Source organism: Taurulus bubalis (genome assembly GCF_910589615.1).
Source record: "Taurulus bubalis genome assembly, chromosome: 11".
Classification (NCBI taxonomy): domain Eukaryota; kingdom Metazoa; phylum Chordata; class Actinopteri; order Perciformes; family Cottidae; genus Taurulus; species Taurulus bubalis.
In genome coordinates this window covers 17,190,604-17,218,529 of record NC_136599.1, presented here as the reverse complement: position 1 = coordinate 17,218,529, position 27,926 = coordinate 17,190,604, and the positions used below count along the sequence as shown (strand labels likewise).

Genomic DNA, 27,926 nt, shown 5'->3' with positions numbered 1-27,926 from the left:
GCCTTTTGTACTATAATAAGACTAAAACTGAATATCAGGGTAAGGTTTCAAACTCAGCTTGTGTTTTCTTGGGAGAGTGGCTGTATGTACAATACCGGAGTCTGATTACTGACTACAAAGTAAAAGAATAAAAGGAACACACTCTGCACACTGCAAAAAAGGAATTTCAAGAAAGTAGAAAAAGCCTTGTATCAAGAAACTAAGTCATATTTGCCCAAAAAGAGAATATTAATCTTGTCAAGCATGTTTTGATTAGAAAAAATATCTAATTTTAGGAAAGCATGCCTTACTTTTTCTTGATTTTTGGCTTATTTTAGAAAATCTTGTCAAGCAAAAAAATCTGCCAATGGGGTAAGTTTTTTTTGCTTTGATTTAGGATGATTTGATTAAATATAATAATGTTTTGCTTCTTTCTACAAGGGCTGTTTTTGCAGTGCAGCAATTGGTCTTCTGACTTTTTTTTTTAAATAGACCAATTGAAAGGTTAACAAGGGTTTTGATGCACTAAAAATGACATTTAAAAACACCACTGCTGTTGAGCAGGTGCGATGTTCAAAACGTGAACAAATAGGAAAGTCATTTTTGATTATGTTCCTTCAGCTGTGTGCGAGTTGAGGATGCCAATTTCCACATGGCTCTGTCGCAGGGACTTTGAGCTGACTTGCGTATTGTGTGCGGATTCTGGTTTGTGCCAAGTTGTTGCTTTGTCAGCCCCGGGCTAAGAAAGGAAGGTGAGAATTATTCACCACCCACACAACACTTACACGTCTCTTATCTAATCCTCCAGCAATATGAAATCCTCTACTGGATCAAACTAAGGACATGTTGACCTAAAAGGGACCAGACTGCGTTCCTTAATGATACGCACACTGGAGTTGTTTCACATCGGCATTAATCACACTCCATTTTGTTGATGTGAGTGTTGTCATTATCTGAATGACAGCATAACTGTGGGAGCATCAGTCTCACCATCTGCAGTCGCTGCCACTCACTTACAGGTAGAGTAATGTAATGCAGACGCAGTGCAACGGAACATCCCAGTGTCCACTTTGTCCCGGGCACATGTCTCCAAAGCGTCGCCCTGATCTCTGACACAGGCAGGCTGACTTTGTAATCATATTACCGATGCATGTCTCATTAGTTTCTGCCATGCCTGAGTGTCCCTGCCTCCTCCTGCTCGCCTCATACCCCCCCCCCTCTCTCTCTCTCTCTCTCTCTCTCTCTCTCTCTCTCTCTCTCTCTCTCTCTCTCTCTCTCTCTTTCTCTCTCTCTCTCTCTCTCTCGCTCTCTCACAGACACACACATGCACCACATACATCCATTGCTGGCTGGCATTTGAGAGTGTCTGGACTTGCATCTAAAGCAGTTTACCAGGGAAATAATAGCCCTCTAAAAGGATTCTCTGTATGCAGAATCATCCCATTCCATTTGCATCCTAGTGAGACAAATTCAATTTTAGCAGAAGGTGAGTGTAACACCATGTTGAGATGACAAAAGAATGAGCAGGAGCGACAGGACGCCTGAGACCTGGAATTAGAGGGGCGTTCTTCTGGGTGTTTCTGTGACTGGGGAAACTCTTATTTCAGATACTCGTGCATTTAAATTCATTTAAAGTGACTCCAATACACGTTAGGAAGATTGAGTGAAAGAGGCCAAACACATTTTAGACTTTTCCAATAGCAGCTTCTTGAATCTGTGTCTGGACTTTGATGTCTCACTCAAAGGCCTTTTTGTCGTTTTTCTTGTTTGCGCTTTGGCCTTCAATAAAAAGGTAAGCCCGGCCATTCATTCCACATCCATTTAAAAACAAAAATACAGACAAAGAGTGAAGGTTGTTTGAGGAATATGCACGATAAAATACTGCCACTCTTATTGTGAGTCGAGGTCATGAGCCGTCTTTCTGAGCTGCTTTTCGTCATCTGAAATGTTGCTGAAGCAGGTTTCAATAAGGAGCCTGCAGTCAACTCCTCTCCTCTCTCCCCACCCTTGACCCCTTTCTCAGGTAAAGTGCTCAAAGCTCATCCTTAAGAGAGTTTGCGTTTGTTGCTCTGAATAGGCCCGACTGACTGTTTGTCCCTTTAAGAAAATGGGAGCCATGACATCGGTTGCGGATTCCTCTCTAAATGCTTTAACTGCATTCTTTCCAAAACCAGCAAAGCGAAGCAGGTCTTCTGTATGAGCATCTTCAGAAACACTTGTCACAGTTCCCCTTTCTGTGAACCCATCGTTGTTCATTATTAATGAGATCTTCATGGCCATCGTGCTACCTTTTTGCCGGGTAGTTAGAGCATTAACTCAATATCGAGCTCCTTGACAAAATGCAAATCCTCCCTGTGTGCTCCAGTTTTTGCAGTGCCCTGTCTTTGCGGCGCCGTCAGTTGGTTTGAGGTTGATGCAACGCTGAGTGGCTCCAGTCTGTTGTTACTGGGCTGCACTCACAGCTTGTGACAGTATTCTATTGATTTCCTCCCACCAGGCAATTTCCAGGGTACTTAGCTTAAATATCAGCTCTGATCAAACTGACTAAAAGGGAGTGATCCGCTTTGAGCTTGATTCTGAGTTTGTGTGTGTGTGTGTGTATGTGCGTGTGTGTATGCGTGTGCGTGTGTGTGCAGCAACACATAAGCAAAACACCACGCAACAAACACTTAACACTGATCCAAGTGATGTAAACATCCCCACCTTTGCTTGTTTCAAAACAGGGCTATAGAATGATTTTTATGAAAGGGTCACCTGTATGTCCTCAAAATAGATTTAGCAGAGCAAAAAAAGCTCCTTGTGTGACACTCAGGGGGGTTTCTGACAAGAGTAATCTTTTGTTGTTGTTTAGAGGTTTTAGCGTTCCATGGAGAAAGCAATTTTAAAACGGATGAGGGCGTAATCCCCGACAATACAGGGATTATCTCTTTAAATGACCTTTATCTTGCCATGAGGCATGGAGTGCTTTTCAACTCCACTATCCCAAGTCTGGTTTGATTACGGCTACAATGCCTATTTATAATCACCAAGCCATAGACACACTGTACAGCTGCAAAGAGGATGTGTATTCAAAATGAAAGATAAGGGCCTCTAAGGTATTTTAGATATGCAAGAAGTCAAGTGGCCGAAGTGAGAGGATTTGAACAAGGGAAAGCTGAAAAAAAGGAAAAAAGCATTGTTGTCTTTAATGGTATGTCCTTTAAAAAAAAGCGCAGACATCTTGTGCATCTTTTGTGCAACATTTGATACATTGAAATATTGTTTTTTAGTCACAGTTGTTTACTGATGGTTTGTTTTCGACTTTTGGGACAAACAAATATGGTAAATAAGCAAAATAAAACGTCCTTCTGAACCTCTGAGATTTATTGTATTGAAAGGCTCAAAAGCAATGGAGTGAATCAGAGGGGAAGTTCTAGAGGCTCCCACCAAATGATAGATGAGTCGATCAACTCCCATCTTTGCTAGTTGGGCTTTCTGCCTCATCAAAGGTGCTATATTTTACACTCAGAAATTGAAGGGGAAAGCAAACACTGCTTTGCTTCAGATAATTGGAGCCATGGGACCTGGCACCAATTATCTGAACCAAGTAATGGGAAAGAAATTGACTAAAATGTTGACTATATTTCATAGCTGAACTTTCTTCCATATGACCTTTTTTTGTAATTTTGGTTTGAAGTAAAAACTCTCTTCATTGTCAACTATTATTTTCTCATGTTGTTTTCTGTTGGGAAGGATTTGTATACATCTTCAGAAGAACTCGTACAACAATCAGTTTGGTTGTTTATGTTTCTCGTTTTTTGCATTTCTATAGACCACGTCCCCTTTCTAAATGTGAAATACAGTCCGCTGTGATTTAACAAAGTTAAAGACATCTAACTATATCTCTTTGGTTTTCAAGAATCTTCTTTGTTTTTGAAGGTCTTTTTATCTTAAAAGAGCTCAGTGGAGAATCTTGAACATAAAAAATAAGCCTCTAGCCAATAAGATATTTCAGACTTAGGCTCCACCGCTGTATCTTGTTTTATTGTTTTATTACATCTGTTTAAGTAATATTGTTAAATTGGACAAATCTCATCTTTACCGACATCCTTGATGCATTTTTCAGCGGCCTGCATTATGGATGTGAGGACTCACTGTATGTATTTCGGAGATACGGGAAAAGATTGTTTGGGAATTCTGTATGTGTTTGACCTTTGAGAACGTCAAGTTTAATTCAGCCATGTTTGTATCATTATAATATTGCTTTGTGCTTAGTTTGTAAACACATTTTGCTGCATAATTTATTTTCTTAAATTGTATTCACACTTTATGTTCAGTGGAAGGACATCTCAACTTGAAAATTAACTTACCATATAAGAGGGTGCTTTTTTAGATGACAGAAAAGGAACGGCAAATAGAAACTGATGAATCATTGCACCACGTTTAAATAAAAACTAGGATAGAAGTACAAATCTATAATAATTTCCAGATAAAAAATAGCTTAGCTGCCTGATACTTTTAAAGGAATGTGGAGTGATTCATATTGTGCCATCCAGCAGAATAATGTCACATGATTAAAAAAAGTCCAAAACAAACAGGAGTGTGATGAACCGCTTTAGTTTCAAAACTTCATCTTCCTTAATAGGGCCTGAAGGTGAAAGCTCATCAATTTGAGTTTTGACAAGTCCCTTCGATAAATCTTGTCATGATTTCACTCATGATATAAATGCAGCAATACACTTGTCACTTTAACCTCTTTCTAAATAATTTGTAGATCTTTTCCTTAATTCCTCCAACCAACCAGGGGTTTAGTTGGGAGAATTTGATACTTGAATTTGTTCTTATGTTAATGTTGTTTTTATTTTTCTATTTTTCCAGTTTGATGTGAAAAGCAATAAAACATTTCCAAAATATGTTTGATATAAAAAGATAACAGCATTTCAAATACAAAAAACGGTCACACATTTGTCAACTAACAAAAGTCAGAAACATATTCATAAAATAGACAGTAAAGCATTTATGACCATATATTGATTCAACTGTCATTGAACACAGGCTGTAGATGCATATGTATTTCTATTTTCTATCATTGGAAAGGAAAGGAAAAACGTATATGTGTCATTTTCATTCACCGTGTAAAGGAAAAACATGTATGGTGACATTTTCAGTGCTTTTTGCATTGTGGGAAATAATTGTTGATCTTCAGCCTTTTGCGAAAGAAGGCAATTGACATGTACACAGCTGAAGAGTGTAGCCTATAAGGTACAAAAAAAACCTTTATTATAATTAATAAAATCTCAAACGATACAGGTCATTCTCTTACAGTATGTACAAAGACTTACATGGTTTTTACACCGACGTGTGTATTGGGTGTGTTCTTTCCTTTCCAGTCCCTGGGCAAAATGTCTGCACATTTGAGTCATTTTTATCCCCCCATATTTGGCTATTCATGCTATATTTAATCCCAGGGAAGCTGAATATAAAAAAAGTATCTTGAAAAATATTTGAAGTTGACCGTTTAGACTGGAGCCCGGCTTCATACAGTGACTGGTTTGGGTCCACTGGGCTCGCTAACAGAGCCTCTGTGTGTGACTCCAGAATATTCCCCGATAAATGAACCGTCTTCGTCGAATTCTCCTTCACCGTCGGCGTAGTCAACCATGCTGTCTCTGCTGACGCTGTCCCCCAACGCGTCATCGGCAGTCAGGGAACACGAGCTCCTGCCCTTCAGTGGCTTCTCTTCGCTGTCACTGCCACCAACAACAACAGAGAAGAATGGTCAGGGTCAGTGGTACAGTGCATACGTTCAGAAGCAACACTCATGGCACTAAGAGGCTGACACACAAGCACACAGAATCACAAATGTCCACACAGACACAGCAACACCAGCGTACAGAACCTGCACACTATTAAATGCTCGGCTGCACTAATACACAAACATGCTCCCAATCACAAAGCAAATACTTATGGTTCTTATACATCATACGGGAGGTAGGCAGGGGAGGATGCAGCGGCTGCACAGCAGGACAGGGAGCACAAGGGAGGTGGGCAGGGCTTGCTACAATCACTTCACTAATTGCTAATTGCCAAGGCTTCAAGACCAAAGGCAATTTCAAATCTCTTTAGAACCAGCGATGGAAATTGCCAGAGTGCAGTGAGAAAGAAGACGAGTGGGAATTGTGTGGGTTTGTGTGTGTCGGGAGGAGGTGGGGCACTGCGATTGAGAAAAGGGAAAAGGGGGTAGAGGTGGGACATATGCAATCCCAGACAAACAGCCTGTCATTCCTGGTATTCCCGAAGGCCCACACGCAGGCCGAGGAGATTAGATGCCAATTTAAGGCTGGGCAACTGGCCAACTCGCAGGTGTCTCACTACGAGACGCAGGGTCACCTCAAAACATTGAGGATATTTTTCCTCCCTGTCCTCTTTTCTAATTCTCTAAACCCTCCATGTTTGGTGACACCTCTCTCTCTCTCCTCCTTCTCCTCCTCCCTTCGGTTTGGTATTCATAACACAGAGCGTCTGCGTTCAGAGACAACGCTCTGGTGGCTGCTATATGATAGTGCCATTTGAGGCGTACTGTAGTTGACACCTGTGTCAAATACAACCTCGACATTTTGAGCAGCATTTTAGAGCAGAGACCAGGTTCAAGCTAAGATTACAAATTGTGTCTCCTTCACAGTGATTTTTAATAACCAATCTTATCTACACTATTTCATGAGACCGTTTACCATGCAAGCCGCATAAGGTCCACATAAGGTCTGCATTCTTATCAAACCCTCTTTCTCTGACGACTCTGGAGCACTGGAGATAAGTGTCTGTTATCTAAGAGCGGTGGAATGCAATGGCCGCCGCAGCCCGCCCACTGTGACTTTGAATACAGAGATAAAATGGGTCTGAGTGCTTTTGAGCCCCGGCTCCCATTCAGGCAGTTGGTTTGGATCCTGCTCAGCCTCAGTCTCAGCTGTTGCTGTGAAAAGGCTTTCCTAAAGCCTCACAAACAGGTGAGGGATGGGGGCTCATCACCTGGCAGAAGGTAATCACATTTGTCTTGCCATTGACCCATGCTGACTTGGTTTGAGGGCAGCACAGAACCATCAGGTGGAAGGAGGATTTTTCTTTCTCTTTCTCTTTGCACCTGCAGCTGTATTTATTTTAGTTAAAAGTGTCTGAAGGGAAACTTCTCAGCATCTGCTGCTTTCTCCACAATTGCACATGAAAATCAAGGTGAGAGCTAAAATGAGCTTAAATAAAAAAAGTGCAGGGGGTTAAACACAAAAAAAAAAAACAGATAAACTAGCTGTGGAAAAAATTGCATCACACTGTTGGCTCACAGCCTGCTCGAGCTATGACACCTGCTGTTCTAGCAGTGGACAGAGGGGCAGAGGGCCGTCTCCGAAGAGAAATTGTCTGAAGCATAATTACCACTTGCCAGCTCTCCAAACACGTGGCATACCAGTGGGTGGTCTATTGCCATCAGAGATTCAACGCGCACAAGAGAGCCCTGAATCCAGCTCCAAAGCCAGGAAAACAACACCACAGTAAAGCTAAGGGCACTCTGGGGGGACAGTAGTCAGAGCAGCCCCATGAAACCAACCATGAGAGGCATTCTAAGTTGCAGACACACATTTGCATCAACTCACAACTCTTCTGCCTCATGAGACCCAACTTGGCATCAAAGCTAAAATCAGTAGCACAATATTTATTAATTTAGGACAACGGAAAACACAAAATAATCACTTAATTATGAACCAACTTCACTGAGAGTTGATGTGGGATCATATTGAATCATCTCCCAGCACTACTTGGTACTTAAACCTCACAGAAAACAATACTTAAAGTGTGTTTTAAAGCCATCTCAGTATCTGCACAGCAATCACTGGGTCAATATTATCGATTAACAACCTAGTCCATTCACACAAATAAAGTCACTTGAAGCTTTGGGAAAGTAAAAACGTAGTTCTTACATCTTTAAGCAATATAATCTATAACAAGGGCTGCTTAGACAGTGCATTGTGTCTTGTTCAACAGAATTATAGTCTTGGCAAGAATCACAAGAATGTAATTGGCAGCATCCAGACAGTTGTGAGTAATCATGTTCAGAATAATATGACGACGAGCATAATCAAAGCGGACCGAAAAGGCTATTTTAGGTGATTTCTGTTGGGTGTGCACAAACAAACACGCCATTGTCACACAGTTGCTGCAGTGCTGTCAAGCAAAATAGGATTCAGATTTCCCTAAACTGTCACCGAGCGGCTAAACAATGCAAACAATGGGAATTCAACAGCTATTATAAAAGTACAACAGCTGACTGCTTTGGGCTTAAAGGCTCTGGTTTTCCACCCATTTGCCATGCTTAGTTTATGCCCGTTTCAATAAGTACAAGATATTTTGCACCAGGCTTGACTGTACATCTAGAATTAACCTGCGTGTCTGCAGTGAAAGCTTCTGAGAAAATTAAAAGATCTTCCACAGCATTCACCTTGAGGTCACAAGGTGAATTGGGGTTTAAAGGTAAATCTAAATCTGTCAAACACCCGATAAGCAGAGGCACTCTGCCTAATGTGCGTAATATTTTCGACACGTTGCTGTTTATGTGTGTATATACTGTACATTGTAAGAGCCAAATGTGGTATAGAGAATATGTTACTATATATGTACACTGGGTGGCGCTGTTCTGTGGTCCTGTGCTTGCCGATATAGTAAATTAGAGCATTATTGACTGCAGGTGTTAGACCCCGGAAAGGGCAAAGGGTTTTGACCGCTTTTGCGGTACGACTGTTGTGCTTCTAACAACCAAGCGTTAATTGTTGGCATCAAGGGACCGGGTTATTGTTATACCACGGCCGAAGAGAATAAAACTACATCACAACATGTCCGTGGATCATTTATCCAATCAAAGTGAACGCAAGGAAATTGAGACACAACAAGAGAGCGTCAGCCAGATCGATCCAGAAGGAAAAAACACCTCAGTAGTATCAGACTGGGCTTCTTTAACATACATATATTACACATAAATACATACATATGTACACATATATATATATATATATATATACATACATACATATGTACACATATATATATATATATATATATACATACATACATATGTACATATATATATATATATATATATATATATATATATATATATATATATATATATATATATATATATATATATATATGTACATATATATATATATATATGTATATATATATATATATATGTACATATATATATATATATATATATATGTACATATATATATATATATATATATATATATATGTACATATATATATATATATATATGTACACATATATATATATATATATGTACACATATATATATATATATGTACACATATATATATATATATGTACACATATATATATATATATATATATATATATATATATATATATATATATATATATATATATATATATATATATATATATATATATATATATATATATATATATATATATATATATATATATATATATATATATATATACACACACATACATACATACATACATACATATACAGATACACACACATCCACATGTACACACCTACATATATACACATATACTGCCTACTGGACCAAGCTGAACCACACACTAAGGTCACAAACTGACATTAAAATAAAAAGGACATAATTCCAACTAAAGGGGGGCAAAGATCATGTTTTTGTTACCCACTACTCTTCACTACAGCGTGTGATTACCTAGCCCATTAAATGATGAGAACAATGGCTTCTTGGCTGATCCTGGTAAAGCTCATGCATGCATGGTTTTCTTTTGGGATGGGAGAGAAAACATTACTGTGACACATGACAAATGAGTTTCTCAGCCAGAAAGTACTTAACATATGGTTGTTAGATTAATATTGCTACAACACAATGCATTTGAAGCGGATACAAAAATGTCATTTCCTCAGCACACTTTGGCACTGCAGCCCTCCCCTGCAGTGCAGCTCACCTGTATTCACAGAAGGTGTCATCATTCATTCCTTGTGACTCTGCATCATGGTGGAGGTCCTCCTTCTCTTTCACTGCAGGAGGAGGGGCGGGACAGACATTTCAGCACTATTGTTAAAAAACAGCACTTACATCCACAGATGTGATTACATATTACTTGTACTGCTGGGACGGAATATAAAATGTGTAATTCCTCAAATTCAAATAACTGAAAAGGATTGTGTCTTTTACCAAAGGGAAATAACTCAAACAGTAGCATCTGCCTTTTGTTAGTTTTAATCATCCAGTGATTTTATGTCAGACGACTCTTGGAAAGCAGATGTCCAAGAATAAAAGATCTGAACTTTTTCATCACTTGAGTATATATATATATATATAGTTGAATTTAAAAGTCAGAAACGAAAAGCTTTTGAGAACAACTAAATATGACTGTGTAAACATTATATGGAGTCTGCACACTGAAAGCCTCTCTTCTGTTTATTCGCCCCAAAGTGCTACACAGACGCTCTTTGTGTAAATATGCTTTAAAAAAATACTAGTTGCTTTCAAGAGAGACAAAAGAGGGGTTTCATGAAAAGAGCTGGATGGGCAAAGGGGGAATCCAAAGGAGCTGATGAAATATTCAGTGCTTCATGTCAAAATCTACTGCAGGCAAAGAGGTGGAGCGGTTGGGAGAAGACGGCAAAGCAGGTTGAGAGGAGAGAAAGTGAGCGAGGAGACACTTTGCAGGTACTGTTGGTACCATAGTGAGTTTGAATTTGGCTCTGATACACGACAGCACAAAGGTGCAGGGGAAGAGCCAGAGAGGTCTGCACAGGTGAGGTCTGGGGAGGTGTGAAACAAAGCCAGCTGGTTCCCACTTGTCTGGCTTGACAAGGTCTGTAATCAGAGGTAGCGGGCAGATCTAACGAGGCCACACAAATTATTTCACAACGCAGCAAGAATCATGTGGACAGTTCATTTGAGATGAATGATAGTTGGCATGGCAACAGTAGCAGAGTGGTCCAACATGCATGCATGACGCATTTCCAAATGGGGGTGGAGGGGTCAGGGTTGAGACTTATTGCACATTATCATTCTTTCAAGAGGTCAACCAAAATCACATTAATGTCAAATCAAAGGGTCACCCCGTAAATCTGTTGATATTAAAAAATTTAAGAGATAGTTATGTTGCTTATAATCAAGTCAGACTGATATCTCCTACATTCTCCAGTGCATTTACTGAGTTTAATTTTGGTTCACTTCCTGAAGCAAGACAACCAGGGGGAACCAACCCCGGTCCGAGGCTAACTGACCTTTTTCCATGGAGAACATGTCTCGTCGCTGGGTCGGCGGTGGCGTACCTGCATACTTGCCACCTCTCTGTTTCCGCACAAAGCAGGCCATGAGCGCGACCAGGGTGAGGAGCGCCACAGCACACATGGTCCCAATGAACCAGCCCTCGGTCGAAAAGTCGCTCTGCTGACTTTCCGCACCTGCGGACAAAAACAGCAAAGAGACACAGAGCTCAAGAACCTCCTTTACTCAGTGGTCTATTGGAGTATGACAGCTTCAAGCGTTCCTCACACAACTTGAGGGAAAACAGAAAAGAAACATGATGGATTCTAGTTTCAGAGGATGTTCTCGCTTCGTATTTGACTCACATTCCCTTCAGCTATAAGACTCCATCTCTTATGAAAGAATATTAGAAAACAAATTCACAGAGTGATGCAAGAAAAATAAATAAATAAGCTCACACAGTCACTACAGTCGATATACTTTTGTCAATGCTATGCTTGTTTAGTTCAGGCAGGTTAGAGCTCAAATCACTAAACTCTATTGAGTGTGACACCGTTTTCCTCCTCTCACCTTTGACTCGGGTCTGGATAACATCTTCAAAAAGGCTAGCATTATCGAGCAGCCGCTTGGCCATGAGGCGCACAGTGTACACGGTCCCAGGTTTGAGCCCATCAATAACGTGGAAACTTCGAGAAGCGTTAACAGCCTCTGATAACAGCCAGTTACCATCACCTACACAGCCAAGCACAAGAAGTGCACAAGCAGCAAGTCTGTATTAGCGTTCGTGCAAAAGAAAAAGAAGACTGCAATAGCCAAGTAATAAATAGCTCTTAAGTTATGAAATGTGTTGTACTAAATATAGCTTTAAATACACTGTAACACATTTTGAGGCAATCATTGAGAAGATGGAAGTAGCCATGCAGACGCGAGGCTTGAAATATATTTTTCAATGTTTATATAAAACCTTTCCAGTTGCACCTACACATGATGCCACCTATAATTCCTATCAATGTTTCGTAAAAAGCGGGAACGGGAAAAGTAGCTTACGGTTATTCATATAAGCAACATAAAGCTCCAAGTCCTGCTGCTCTTCTCTGGCAGTCCAGCTGATTTTGGCAAAGGTGTCACTCACATAAGAGCTTATGTTCAACAGCGCTGGCACTGATAAAGAGAGAAGAAATAGGAGGAGGAAAATAAGGAGGAAAGGAATACACAGACAAGCACAGAGAAAGGGAGAAAGAAGGCAGGAAAAGAGGATTAGCAGAGGCAAATAGGTTCCCCTGCAGCTTGAGAACACTGCAGCTAGCAGAAACCCTTCAAGAAGACAGTTCAAAAGGCAATGCTGTGCCCCAGACTTAATTGAGTGGAGCTCGATTTTGACTCATAAAGGGTAGATATAGAGATCGTGGGCGTGAGTGACATCTAGTCTTCACTCCCTCTAAAGCAAAACTGGCATTTCCTGACGCCTCCCCACCATGAGTGAATATCAGAATAGATTGAAATGTCTCCATGTCTGGAATCCCATTGTTAGTTGAAATTTGAAGGTACATCAAGATGAGATCACAGCGGTATCATTGGCTCTACATGTGCGAGTGTGAGCTATATACCTAAAGAAGGATGAGTAGAATTGCCTGGGATAGAGCTGGGAAAGGAGAGAGAACAGTTGTGGCCTGAAATGAGAGAGAAGCCTCAGATGTTAGATTCCTGCTGCAGTGCTGTCAGGTCTAATACTCTATATTGTGCAACAAGCAGGCTCTATAGACTACATGAAGGCAGGAGTGTTGAAGCAACCGGGAAAACTGGATTAGTGGAAGCTACCGCGCAAGTTCAGTGCACCTGATAGTAAGCACAGCGCTACTGCAGTAGGGTTTGGGTTTGGGTCTCCAAAACAAATTTGAATTGCAAATTCAGATTTCAAGTTTTTCCTGAACTGTTTGTTAGGAATTACCCCAAACTATATCTCTACAACTATAAAGGACAAACCTTTACACCAACACACCTACAACCTTGTCTATCTCTACCACTACTTCTATGTTAGCGAGCAGCAGCGGCTGCAGGCAGTGATACATACTGCTCTGAACAGGGGCCACAGCTGGAGTTGGGGACAAATCTTCAGAGGGATAAAAAGAAAATGAAATACAGCAGAAGATTATAGACATATATGGAAAGCCAGCTTTAAGGTTTATAGACCAGGCACACACACACATCACACACATCACCCCTCACAAATACGTGGGCGGTGCATCCTCACAAACACAAACACACAGGTGGATGCCTGCATGTGTGATCTGCTTTTTTAGTGGTGCTTTGGATTTGGTGACTTGTGGAGAGCGACGTGGAGGAAAAAGACCACGCGCTTTGTCCTTCCAATTACTTACTACTATTATTACTATTGCTTACTGATTCCAAGCAGATTTTGACCATTTAGCTTTTAGCTTCCAAATTTGTAATTGTCAGATTCAAAAGATTCAAAACATATATTCTATTTACTTTATAAACCTGCATCAACTGATTTGTTTCTTTACCACTCGGGTCCTTCTACTGTGTCCATTTGTAGTATACAGTGGGTTTTTGAGCTCTTCAATTTACTTCAACAGCTGCCTTGAAAACAGTATATAGGAGTAGAACGGACATTCCTATACTTCGTATCAAGATGGTCAGGGTAGCGGCCGTTTTTATGTACACCGTACATCATTCTTTTTTTCTTTTCTCTATTTCGATGAGAGAACTTCAACAGTAAAATTTGACGCCAGACAGCTTAACATATAGCTCCACAAATCTGAGTTGAGCGACAGATTCAGGTATAACTTTCTGTAGTTTCATCACTACGAGCAACACCTCGTCAGTTGATACATTGATTCTAGCAGTTTTAAGCTAAAGTTGAGATGAAATGCCCATTGAACCCTGTTAGATCAAATCTCCGGTCATAGCGATGACATATTTAAGTCGAAGCCATGTGCCATGTTCAGTGTTCAGTTTTCATACCGGCTGGCAAACAGTACAACACGATTCATACATGAGTGGTTTAACGTGATAACCAGAAAACACTTTTTGGGATATAATTAACCTGAATTCAAATCAGTGAATACTGAATGACTATGATCATATAATTTGTCAGATAAGCTGTGTTGTGCTGTAGACTGACAAAGACTATTCTGCTCTGATAGCCGAGTCTGGACTGCAGTGAAGATGAATCAGCTTTTGATCATCATGTTTCTCAACCCTTTCAAACATTACGTTCTAACCATTAGCAAATGCATCGGCGATAACAACACGGGTGTTCAAATTCTGTGCCGGGGAGCAAATCATAGTATCTCTGGAGGAGCTGGCTATTTTTGTCTGTCTTAAGATGTACATTCTTCTCTGTGCTTTTGTCATGTTTGCAGTCCACTATAGCTCTACTGCTTTGTTCTCATGAGACCTGATGGAGAAAAATAGATATTTCTTCTCTGTCTGCCACACTCTTCTGCGATGGCTATTAGCTGTTCTCTCTCAGTCTTCCCTGCTCCTCTTTCTCACTGATGCCTCACCCTTTCCTTCTGTGGGATTTTTGTCTGCCACTCACCTCAGCCATTCTCTTTTCATGACAAGCCTTTCAAAGAAAGAAACATGAACACACATCTGCTGATACCTCTGTGGCTGTTTTTGTTCTGGTATGTCAGGCTGTTTGTCCAGACATGTTTTAAGCTACTGTATATCCCAACTAAATGGGGATAAGCATTAAAAGCTCACTCAGTCACAAAGGTGAAATATAAAAAGGAGCACTTCAAAGCCTGAGCTCACTAACTCACATGCATTCATTCTTTTCACTGTCACTCCATTACTCCCCATCAACAACTCTAAATTCATGGTGCCCCTGCTCCGTGCTGTTGGCATCCATAAACTTGCACTGCTGCATTGTGACTAACGTGCCCTGAGGACAGCGCTCCGAAACAGAACTATTTACAAACAATGCATCTAATGGCTCTCTGGCTGGACATCCACCTACAAGATGAAAAGCCTCTCAAAAGGAAATATCAAAGCCAGAGAGGAATTAATCACTTTTATTAAAACAGTCAGAGATAGTGGAAACATATTTTCTCATGTGCTCATATTTTTTTGGGCTTGCCCAGTAATGGTGGGAGGAGTTTTACTGGAATTTTGAACTGTTTGGAAAGTAATTTTCACTGTTCACTGTGTAATATGAAGGCTGACATTAACACGTGCCAAATGCAGCTAATACTGTCACTCTAATTAGTGTTGCGTGTTAAATTAATTGTTAATAAAGAGCTTAACCAAAACAAGCAGAATATGCATATCTTTGTTTTATGTAATATGGAAATTAAAGCCACCGTGTGTGTAGAATCTGAACATTTTGGGCTTTGGCACCCCGTAGTGGCAAAATGCATATGCTGAAAGAAACACATCCAGCAAACTGTACCAATGTACTTTGCTAAATCATATTTTTCTGAAAACAAAGCAAATAAAAGAACAAAATAAGTAACTTAGGCTATAATCACATACAATTTGATATATGTATATATATATATACATATATCAAATTGTAGTGGCTCAAGACGGACAGCGTAGCTGACTAGAACTTTTTAATGTTCAGAAAATAATCAGAGATGCCAAAGCAGAGGTTCTGTTCTCATCAGCTCATTAATTCCCTCAGTGAGACCGAGCCTATGGGTGAAATGGATGACAGCCTGAACAACAACCTGGGGATGACTCAAGGTCATTAAAGGATTGTGTGACAGAACATCACCATGATTTATCAACTCTATTTGAGTGCATAAGAGATCATGTCGAGCCACTGACAGGAAATGCAGAAGAACTGGAGGTCCATGTTTAATTTATGACAAGTCCATAACTACTTACAATAAAGCTGTATGTATAATCAGAGAAAACAGTGCACGTTCCACCATATTGTTTTCCATGATGGATCAGCTGTTAAAACCCATCCCAACCTCTGACATTATCTTTCCAGACTTCACTGCAGACAGTTAAGGATTTACTAAATATTTCAAAACAATCAAAGCGGGTGTTGTGCATTCACTTCTTCAAAAGGCTAACTTCTGTTTATTTCTGCATAAAAGCTCTTTGAAAAGAAATTTCACGCACAAAATGATCATTTACATATTAATTACTCAACTCGTGTTATCTTGAACTCTTGAAGAAGATTTTGTTTTTCTTGCATGCTTCTGTGGTGAACGGAGAACAAAAACATGTAAATCCTTGATGAATTAAAGTACTTAGGGTCCAGGTTCAACAACCACTGCAGGTGTGAATGAATTGTAATATTGAAATGGTTGCTTTGTGGATGAAGTGTTCCTTAAAGTTTGATCATAAATCTTCCAAGTGGTGTCTTATATCAACTACAGCTGCTTTGAATGTGTCTTTAATGGTGTCTAAGATTATGTCCTTAAAATAATAAACTTGTCTCATGAGATTGATAGTTGGTTGTAGTGCCGTTAGGCTGATGATCTGTTATCTTTAAATCATCCACTTTCTGAAATTAAATCAATATTCTGGAGAAGTTCCAGTGAGACTTTAAGACAAAAATGACCAAATGCCAAATGCACCAAATGACAAATTTGACGTCTCACAACAACACATCATTGTATTTCTGGTGATGTTTTAAATGTGTTTTGTGTATCTTTACATCTTGACAGCTATGTATGTTGATCAGGAAGTAGATTTAGTAATAGTATGGATTTCAGAAGAACCAAATTAACAAACTGCCTTAATCTCACTCGCATCCTGTCTTTCTGCAATCAAAAACTAGATGATGTATATCGACGGCTCAAAGAAAAAACAAATAAAGCTCCTCAAGATATGCTCTATCCAAGAGTCTTGGATCTCTGGTTCCCCAGATCACATCAAACGTCATACTTTAAGCCTCTGTCTTTGAATCTGAATTAACCTTTAAATTGCAGCAATCAGCAGGGTGGCCAAAATAGCATTCCTTCATCTGGTCTAGTTAATGTGAGAAACAGCTCCTCAGCCAACACGATGCCAAAAAGCTGATTCATGCTTTCATCTCACTGTAACTTTTCAATTAACTTTTTTTAAAAGGGTATTTAGTGGTTAGAAATTATTCATAATTCTGCTGCTAAACTTCAAAACAAAACTATAAAGAAGAAGCACAGCACTCCAGTTTTAGATGGGCTACACTGGCTCCCGGAATCGTTTAAAAACTGCCTAAAATAAAGTTCTTCAGCTTTCATAGAAAGCTCGAAATGGCTCAGGACCAGCCTACACTACAGAATCCCTGTTGATTTATGTGACTTAAGGTTCACTTGAATCCTCCGCCGTGGGTTTGTTAGATGTTCTCAATCGCTGTCATAAGAAAACTGGAAATGCACCTTTTTATCTGCAAACTGTGGAAAAGCATTCACAAGGGAATTAGGGAGGCAATCACACTGAGCCTTTTAAAGCAACAGCTTGAAACATAATTTACCTATTTCACTTAGGCTCCTGAGTATCTTATCTAATAATAATAATAATCAAGACTGATGTTATGCTGTGCTTATTCCATTGCTACATTGTTATCTTACTTTGTGCTTGTTTTTGCTCAACCATTTGTTTTGTTGCTTTGTAAAAGACGTGAAGCTTTATTTGTGTGAAGGGCACAATTTAAAAAGCCTATTATCATTTCAAGGAAACAGATTTGATCAGCTTTTGAAGTGAAAATCCAAAGAGGCACAATAATGTGTGACAAAGAACTGATGCAAAGACAAAACCTTCATCTACATATGATGATAAAATACTCTGACTTTTACTCGGTGTGGGCGTAGCTCCTAAAGCACAGGTCCTACAATTCCAACAATGCGTCTTTTCACTGGACCGTCCATGCCTTGTTTACACCCACTTCTCTCAAACTCCATGGCACGAGTTTGTATCACCGCCTTTGCGTAAAGCAAAAAGCCCAGATAATCCTGATGACATCATCAGTACAATTACTCTAAATATCCCCAATATGTATGAATTATTGCATTGTATAGACAACTACCATGTCTGTAGTATGCTTCAAAAACACTGGTCTGGCTTTTGTACCTCAACCAAATGGAAATACGATCTTATTAATCAGGACAGGTGCACTGATTTCATCCACTCACGTGCTGGAGTAACAGTGTTGCTTTCCTGGGCCATCGGAGGTCCACAACCTGCTCGAGTGCAGGCTCTGAGATGGAAGCGGTAGAGGCTGTTCTTCTCCAGACCCTGAAGCTGCCACTGGGTGGTGTCAGCCCCAGTGATGTTCATCTCCTGTGAATCAACCACCTCCAGTGTGGTCTCATTAACTATAGAAGAAGGAGAAAGATGTCTGGTCAGTCCACGAATCATGAGTGAGCCGACGACGGATACACACGCAGAAAAAGTCATCACCTTTGGCTCATGTTGTATGTCCATTGAGCACAACTATAATGAGGGTCAATGGTTGAGGGAGGGGGTGAAGAGATGTCATGCTAGCTCAGGCAGAAAGTGAGTATCGCAGATACATGTCATGACAGGTGAGCTGAGGAGGAATACATTATGAAGAAAGGGGAGAGGAGATAGAGAGCTCATGATGAGCTGTGTGTGTGTGTGTGGGGGGGGGGGGGGGGGGGGGGGGGGGGTATAAACAAGTGGCAATCAGTGAATAGAGGAGGCGGAGAGAGGAGAAAGAAATACAGAAGGAGGAAGACCTGGAGGATATATATAAAAAAATGACGAGCAGGTGGGGAAAAAAGAAGCAAGACAAAGAGACTAAAGAAAAAAATAAACAAAGGCAGACACAGTCGAAGGAAATCAGAGGAGAAGAAGTCACAAGCAGCATAATGTATCACCAAACTTGCATTATAGATCAAAATACAGTATGTGCGCAGACTGTAGAAAGAAATACATTTCTCCTGAACACCCCCACATCGATACTGTGCCAATGTTGAGACGCAGGTGAGAACCAAATATGTGCCAAACCTGTGATGCAGCTTCGGAAAATGTATGTTTGTTTACAGCCCAGAAAGCTGGATAACCCGTGTTTGTGAACACGGTCAGAATTATCCATTGACTAATTACACAGCGGTTGCATGACTCAACTGGATGTGCATATACTGTCACCCCCAGACAATTTTCCCACCGGTCACTCTCCCGCACATCCCTTCATTCCTCATATTTAAACTCACTTGCCACTTTACTTTACACTCTACACCTGTCACCTTCACACTACACTTACATTTCACCTTAAGTACTGTCATCTGTTGCCTGTGCACTTTATTTTAATTTGTATATTCTACTGTAGAATAGTAGATTTCATTGTAAATATCCCTCCCATTGTTGCACTTTGTTTATCGTTAAATATTTATTGTTGTTATTGTCAAATAGTATGCTCCTCCCGCCAAGACAAATTCCTTTTATGTGAAAACATACATGGCAATAAATGGTTCTGATTCTGATAGTATACAATGTAATAGACTTGAGATAAAAACTACATTTGAGATCAGCCTGAATTACATGGTGAATCAATGCAACCCAAAAAAAAATCCAACACCTACGGACTCTATTGTGTGGGAATATCTGTGTAAAGTCTGACATCTGATATGGAAAAAAAAAAGCTGAAAGGAGAGGGGGACCGAGTGTATTGAGGAGCTGGCCAGACTCCGTGGGTTGCTGGTGGAGGCGGCAAAGGGCTGTCTCTGCTTTCACATTTTACACAAAAGATTTCAGAAATGTCAGCCAACGAGAGTGTAGGCTTCGAAAACAGAGCGAGCGTAATGAAAGCCCCTCACTCACTCGTTCACCCTAACTGATCTCAAGCATAAAGATGTTTTTTTTAAATAAATGCCAAAGAAATTAGTTTAGGAGGCACAAACAGCACTGACTTAAATTATTCTTTTGGAAGAGAACCTGCGGTCCATGAGGATACCAGATAGGAAACACAGAGGAAGGATGAAGTGGCCTCTGCACAGTCGGACTGTTGCAGACCATCGTGGAGTGTTCAGTGTTAAACAGTGCAGCCTAGTGTCTGGTATGATAACACAGAGGAGAGGAGGAAACAGTACATGGCTAAGTATGTAGCTTTCAGGTTTATCAAATGAACATTAAACCTATAGACTCGACGATAAACTGTCGTATCCCAGGTCCACCCACTCCAGGTCCTCCCCACCCCCCACACTACTCACACTGCAGCTACACTCCGGCACACACTTCGCCCACATCGTCTCACACAGCAGACAAAGCACTGAGCTACAGCAAGGAGACATCTATTAATGGAAAACCTCACGTAGGGCCAGAGGTCTGCACTGTGTAAGTCAATGAGTAATTAGTCAAACAGCATTGTGTGTGTACATACTGAGGTGGTGCTGCAGGAGATAACCAGTGAGGACGCCGTTCTTCTCCTGCGGTGGACCCCAAACCAGCAGAATGGAGTCCTTCTGAGCGTTGGAGGCAGTCAGGATGGGCACTTGCTCAGGAACTATAAAAATTACAGTAATGTTAACATTTCTACTGTATAGACGTGTTTCTCGAGCAACTTATTATTCATGTGAAGGTGGTAAAACATGGCATCAAAGTGCCAGTCTGTTTTATTTATTTTCAGTCATGTCCAATTAAATTTAGATTTCTTTCTCTTCTAAGTGTATTTTCATGGTGGATATTTATTCCGTGTTTTAAGCTTTCTTTTCACTTTTATTTTTTGAACAGATGAAAAACACTCTGATCGTATAACCATATGACAGTTTGCCTGTTTTAAGCAGCTTTGTCGTTTCCCAAGGCTGTAACATTAAGCATGATTTTCATGAAAAACCACCTTTGATGACTTCTTCTTTCGCTTCTGGCCTAAAAGCTTAACATTGTATTTTAGATATTTTATTTTAGATATACTTACGTATATACTATAATTTGTGTCGATATTGTTTTTCCTACAGAAGTTAAATTACCTCGTTAAATTGTCTATATTACATACTCATTCTCCCTCTTTGAAAATCCCAAATCCAATGTGTTTTTCGTCTCCTACGTCACTAAAAAGTTAATACTCAGTGTCTGTTCATTGGAGGTTTCGATTTGTTTAAGTTGGACACTGGACCATGACTGATTTGTTGTGATCATAGTTGTCGGTAAATTCAGATTTAAGGTGAGCACACAGGCAAAACAGTCTTCTGGTGTCAACTTCTGCACATGTATTATGCTGCAAAGTGAGCTCAAACATCAAAGTGTAGCAACTTCAAAGCAGGGGGCTTTAATGTAAATTAAATAAGTGCTTTTATATAAATGTCCTTGTCACGTTGCTTGATTCACTTTCAATGTCCACCATGTTATTACTATATTTTGCTGCAAGCTTGAGTAATTTTTGTTGTTGTTGAGTACTTAGTGGCAGTAGTTGTGTGTGGTGCGTTCGTGTCAGCTCACCTCCCTCTGGGGTGTTGAAGGTGACCGGGTCACTGTTGGGGCCATTGCCCTTCTTGTTGAAAACATTGACAGTGAGTCTGTACTCGGAGAAAGGTTCAAGGCCCGGCACGATGGCATGAGTCCTCTTTCCGGTAAAAGACAGCGACCGACGCTCATCTAAAATCTTGTTGGGTTTCAGCCAACTTCGTTTCCTCAACCAGTGAACCTGCGAGAGCGAAACAAAATGGGGATGAGGGACGAGTTTGACAGAGTCCACAGAGAGGAGGGGGGATGAGAAAGATTGAGATGGATAGAAGATGTTGAGGAGCGGCAATTAATGCCTGGTTTCCCCTTTAATGAGGCAGATATGTCAAATCAGAGATCACATATGAGTCGTGAGTTTTGTTACCAATCACCTTAATTGAAGGTGTATGAAAGAAGCTACGTCCCACAGTCAAGTTGTCACTTTATTAACCACTGTAACACCGACACATCCCTTTCTCAGAATGTGTATCATATTACCACATTGAAAAATGCCTTTTAATTGAATTATTGATCAATTATACATGAATGAAACTATCATCGTTGAGTTCATCAGGTAGTTGTTTCTTAATAAAAAAAATCATTGGACTGGAGAAGATGCACCGTTCGATAAAGGGCCATTAGGGGAGTTTGAAATACAGAGAGTGAAACCAAATGCAGTCCACTGAACCCCACAAAATATTACATTTTCATGGAATAATCTTTCTCTATGTCCTATTTAACTATATAATCAGTCGGAGACTACTGGGATACAGCACCTCAAAATAGTCATGCTTTAACATTTGTTTCCACTTTCAATATTGGCGGAAAAGGGAACTTATAAAAAGACAAAACAATGAAAATTAGTGTCTTTGGTTGTGAAACACTGAAGACAGAGGAGTGAAAAGAGGTAATGTCTGCAAATATCTATTATAATAAGATAAATAGAATAAATATCTAATTGCACCGGTAAAGGACTTTAACTCTAATTTGTACCTCTCTCATGTCAACACCAAGTAATTACTGTGTTGTAAGATACTGTAAAGTGCTACAAAATGTGTTGTTTAGAGTTCCTCTTTTGCCATTGAAAGTCTATCAGTTATACAACGTAGTCTGGAAGAAATCAGGTTTCAACAAAACGTACATCGTAGCCCCCTAGATGACCTCTCACTGTGGCAGGTGGGGCCGGCGTCCAGCTAACTCTCAGGATGGTGGTGTTGATCACCTCCACTGCTATGTCCCGTGGTGCTGCAGTCGGGACTAAACCAAACAAAGAGGGAGGTCAGGAACACAGAAATACTGAAAACAACAGGGTACCTTTGCCAAAACTTTTTAATACTACCTAAGAAGAAATATATACATGCATACACAGTAAGGGAAACAACACAACTATCCTGTTGGACAAAAACAGCCTAATTTGATGGTCTGAGCTGCTGTGCTTAAGGAGGAACAGGTCGTTCTCTCTTTTCAGGCTGTGCAGAGATGATGCTGGTTATGGCAGTAAATAAAAACAGTGATGCTGGTAGATCAGCAAACACATGCACAAATACAAACTCAGCTGGACACCAAATGAGGCAGTCTTTTTTTCTTCTTCAGGGACAAATACAACACCAAAAATGGAATGAAAATGATCTCAATATTTTCTGCTCTACATGCTATTGGAGTAGAAGTAGGAAAGCACAGCAGACACTAAAGAGAAAAGCAGCCATTGTGCTTCAGTATGTCTACAGCAAGAAGTGTGTCGTGATCTGTCAAATCTCCCACAGCTTCTGAGACAGGAGTGAACATTTGACATCCCTTTGCTTTACAAAAGGTTATCTGCCACCTGCTCGATTTAATAAAAGATGTTTCTTTTTTTTCTTTTTCAGAGGGTAGGAAAAGTCACTACGGCACAGCCACACAGGGTTAATAACCACGAGCAAAAGGAAAAAAGGAAAGAACTTAACCTGACACATTTTCCCGCAGACAATGCCAAAAGACGACTGACGACAGGGTGGGATACGATAACACAGTAATAAGTCACGAGCCAAACAACAGCTAAAGTGCTAGTTCAGCCTTAGACGTTTTAATTTAACAGAAGAACTGAAGTAAATAAACATATATTGAAAAGCAAATATATTAATGACATGAATACATAAAGTAGAACAGGTATTAAGTCTGTAACTCACCGTCTTCTCCAGAGTAACCAGTAAAAACTTTAGGATCTGGTCCCCAGCCATGGCTGTTCCTGCTCTGAATTTTGACCTCATAAGGGATAAAAGTGGACGTGTTCTTCACGTCAAAGGATTGCCTTTTGACCAGATGCTCCTTCCAGACGTCTTCCACGTCCAGCTTCCTGTAGCTCACCTTGTATTCAAGGCCGGGGCCATTGTGTTCAATAGGCAACAGTGGCTACAACAGAAAAGTGTACTGATGACTTAAAGAAATCGTGCTTCCAAAGTATAATGGTTTCCAGAGTACAGTCTTATAGATCGGTATGCTCTGTCTCTTACCTCCCAGCTTATGTCCATTTGATGAGGGAGATGGCCTTGAATTTTTATGTTTTCTGGGTTTCTTTCAGGAGCTTTGTAGAGAAGTTGTATAATCATATATTTTTAAATGGGGAAAAATAGCACAAAAGGAGTTCATCTTACTATTTTTTACTGTAGTAATTTTCTGCTAAAATACAAATATGTATTCACGCTGATCAGCTAAAACTACAAGCTGAGACACTTTGGCAATCGTAGTACGAGTATCCTGGCATAAGTATATTCATATGAGAGCCAAGATCAAGCAGAAACATGTGCTGAAGTTAATGCTTCTCAGACCCAAAAATATCTACACCCCATACTGCTACAACAGTATATGGCCAAAGGCTGTCCAACTCTCTGCATATTTTTTTTTAAAGAAATGTCACTTTGCATGCTTTCACAACCAACAAATAACCACAGCAAAATGTTAATTAAAGGGAGCGAGTCTGACCAGCAGGAGGTGTTTTGTGTCTTCGAGTGGGCTCACTGGGGGGTCCAGGTCCAACACCATTAACAGCATACACCCTGAACTGGTAGTTAAGGTGTCCTTGTAGGGCAAGCTCGGCTGTTGCCTGGTTACCGGGGACTTTCTGTAGCTCCTTCCACCTGCCGGGCTCCCATTGGCTCTCCTCGTACTCCACTATAAACTCTGTGCTCATGGAGGAGACAAGAGAAACGTTCAGGCATCACTGCTGAGAAAGCATGCATTAGACAACTAGTTGTTTTACTTACTGCACAGTTCACTCAACATTACTGATGGATTAACTTCAGTACATAGGAACACTTTCACAACACCAATAAAGGAATAATTCAACATGCTAAGAGTAAGAAGAGAGGACTTACTTATCTGTGTGTTAAGTACAAAGCTAGTCAGGGGTGATTAAGTTGGCTTAGCATTAACCTGAAGGTGTGTTGGGAGGCAGATTTGTTCTCCTTTGGAGGCTTCCAGCCTTTCTGTTAAGCTAGACCACTTGTATCAGCAGGCAGCAGTTTTCAGCAAAAAAGCAAAAGAACAACAACACTACAGCGCGGACAGACACAGAAAACGACTGGCGGGTGAACATAGCGGAGCATTAAGCAGAGCATTAAGCAGAGCATTAAGCAGTTAAAGAGCCGCAAGTTTTGCTCTAGAGATGGTAGAGACCAAAAACAGAGCTAGAAAGAGAGTAGAGTGAATACTGGACAGGTAGCCAGAAATATAAAATATATGATACTGTTACTCCTTAACTTCTGGATGTGTAAATGAGCAGCTGTTTGCTAGTACATTTTCCGTATCAACTTAAAAAGGTAATACTATGTCAATGTTATGCTCACAACTTGCTTCCATTGCCCCCAAGTAACCAACAAATAATAATAACAATAATAATAACAATAATAATAATAATTATAGTAGGGTTAAATAAACTACTCTACACCTTTAACCGTGTTAAAAATTATGATGATTCGTAAGTGTTCGAAATCTAAATGAATTGCTACCAAACTGAATGTGCAATCATGTAGAAATTAATAAATACAGGAAAAGAAGGGAATGATTTTAGGTAAAGACATAGTTTTTGGCAATTTAAATTGCAAATTAATTACATTGAATGAATATAATTATACACATACATCTGGTACGGAGCCAAACTGATCCACAGATATCAATGAGAAAAGAGCTGGCCTTACAACTGAGGTATGTTGCAAACACATAACGCATATCCAAGCTAATAAACACTACAAGGATATATTTATCAATTGATCTTCATTTTTATCATCCCCAACTTCCAAAAATAAATGAGTCCTTTTTTGAAGCATAAATGAGACACAAGCTTCCCTGCCAGGATCCTCAGGACTTCACAACTATTTGCAGACAGTGCTAGTTAAAAAACTTTAGTTAGTGCAGCAGAATCTGGTAACTCTCAGAGGGGAACATGACAGCGTTTTGTGATGCTCAGGAACTGAATTAGAACTTGCATCAAATAACATATTTTTGGGGTTTTGTTGCATTCTTTCCTTTATTTGATTGAGGACAGTGTAGTAATGAGGGAGACAGAGACAGAGAGAGAGAGAGAGAGACATGTGTATGACATGAAACAAAGTCTAAAGGTCAGAATTGAACCTGTGGCGTTTCGGTTATATAACCACTCGGCTATAGAAGCTCCTTAAAGAAACTTTCTAAATCAATTGTAAACGGTAGTCTGCAGATTTTACGTGATACAGTAAAAAGTGCCAGGTTCCTGAGCAGAGTGTGTGCATGTTATTACTTTGTTTATGTGCTAATATACTCTTATGAGTTTTATTGTCTAAAAGCTTCCAGCTGGACAATAAAGCTGGAGTCTCGTCTGTTCTACTAAACTCTATTAAATTCGTTCAGCCCTGTCGTGTCTTATGAATGGCCAGAGATGGAAAGGGCCTACATGCCTAATTTCCCCACGCTAAATATTTTGTAAACTACAACACAATTACATCGTAATCACATCATCATGTGTGATGTAAACTCAATTGTAACAACTGACAGACACAACAGCACACAGTATGTAAGCAACTGTTGATGATCTCCTAAAAAGTGTTGTTTATCTGTTGCAGTATTCACCTCTTTCCGACTTTTCCTACATTAACTTCCTACCTGTTACAGAGCTGTTGTGATCACTCCCAGGTATCCAAGACAGGCGAACATTTCTCAGGCTCTTCAGTTCAAATATCTCTACATTTTTTGGAGCATCGGGAACGTCTGAAACACAACATACATACAACATGAGGTGCTCAGTACAAACTGTCACTTAGATACAATGTCATCCAAAACACAATAAAACCACCGGTTTTAAATTATTCATATAATTGTTCTTTTCAAATAATTCACACTGAATAATGAATTACACGCTCTACTATATTATTTACTAAACCATCTTACCCAGCACAGTGAGCAGTGCAGTGGCATTGTCTTCATCTAGGCTGGTCCTCGCAATGCATGTGTATATTCCCTGATCGCTCAGATTCACACTCATGATCTGCAGCATGCCATCACCCATAAAGTATCTGAACATGGAAGCACATTTGTTAGTACACAGCTGGAATATAAATGCAATCAATCAAGTACTCAGTGAGCATAGGCAGTACCTCTGAAAAAGCTGCACAATCCTCTACGTTGTTATTGATTTTGATAAAAGGAAAAGTTTAGATATTTTCTTTTTTCTACATCTATATCGTGATCTGCATCAAAATGCTCACAGTAATAGACAATCATGGCTTATACGTGCCAGATTTGTATTCCATTCAAGTAAGTGCAGTAGTTTGCTACGGCCTAACTTTCCGACAACCGTTAGTAAAACCGTTGCATTTTTCTTCGATAGCGAACCAATATTAGGCAAAAAAATACAACATCCTTGGCAGAGGTAATCAGTAAATTCATTAAGCAGACAAAAGGCAAAATCCCCTGCCGTTGACCCTCTACTGAGCAGGATAAGGCACAAAGCTTTTGGGACTTTTCATGCATTTTTTTCTTCCCGAGCATTAGCATAGAGATAAAGAGACTGAACAAAGTCCTCTAAAGCAAAAACACACCTGAAAACTAATGGAAACACTATCGAACCACAGCGACCTACCTGGAATTTTCCTCAGGGACAAGTGGGATCTCCTCCCCATCCTTCCTCCAAACCAACTCAAAGGTTCCCCGCAGACTTTCATCAAACTCGGCCTGGCACATTAACTGGGCTGTGGTCCCACTGATGATCTGCACATCCTGAGGTGGGTATTCTATTTTTGTAGGGTCTAAAGACAATAAAAGCAAGGGACAAAACAGATAAGATAATGATATTTGTCTTGTTAGGCTACAGACAG

The 27,926-nt window shown here is 40.0% G+C and overlaps 1 protein-coding gene across 1 annotated transcript in view; it reads right to left on the bottom strand.

Moving 5' to 3' along the window:
• Positions 1-5,216: 5,216 nt before the first annotated feature.
• Positions 5,217-27,926, bottom strand: part of chl1a (cell adhesion molecule L1-like a) — a 47,886-nt gene continuing 25,176 nt past the window's right edge. The window contains exons 14-26 of the mRNA XM_079225630.1: positions 27,692-27,857; positions 27,001-27,125; positions 26,716-26,820; positions 24,562-24,759; positions 24,093-24,163; positions 23,769-23,991; positions 22,745-22,860; positions 21,601-21,805; positions 20,546-20,668; positions 18,336-18,518; positions 11,253-11,432; positions 9,959-10,031; positions 5,217-5,708 (exon numbers count right to left, since the gene is read on the bottom strand). Of these exons, the coding sequence (XP_079081756.1) occupies positions 5,495-5,708; positions 9,959-10,031; positions 11,253-11,432; positions 18,336-18,518; positions 20,546-20,668; positions 21,601-21,805; positions 22,745-22,860; positions 23,769-23,991; positions 24,093-24,163; positions 24,562-24,759; positions 26,716-26,820; positions 27,001-27,125; positions 27,692-27,857 (1,982 nt within the window). The 3' untranslated portion in view covers positions 5,217-5,494. The remainder of the gene's footprint in view (positions 5,709-9,958; positions 10,032-11,252; positions 11,433-18,335; positions 18,519-20,545; positions 20,669-21,600; positions 21,806-22,744; positions 22,861-23,768; positions 23,992-24,092; positions 24,164-24,561; positions 24,760-26,715; positions 26,821-27,000; positions 27,126-27,691; positions 27,858-27,926) is intronic.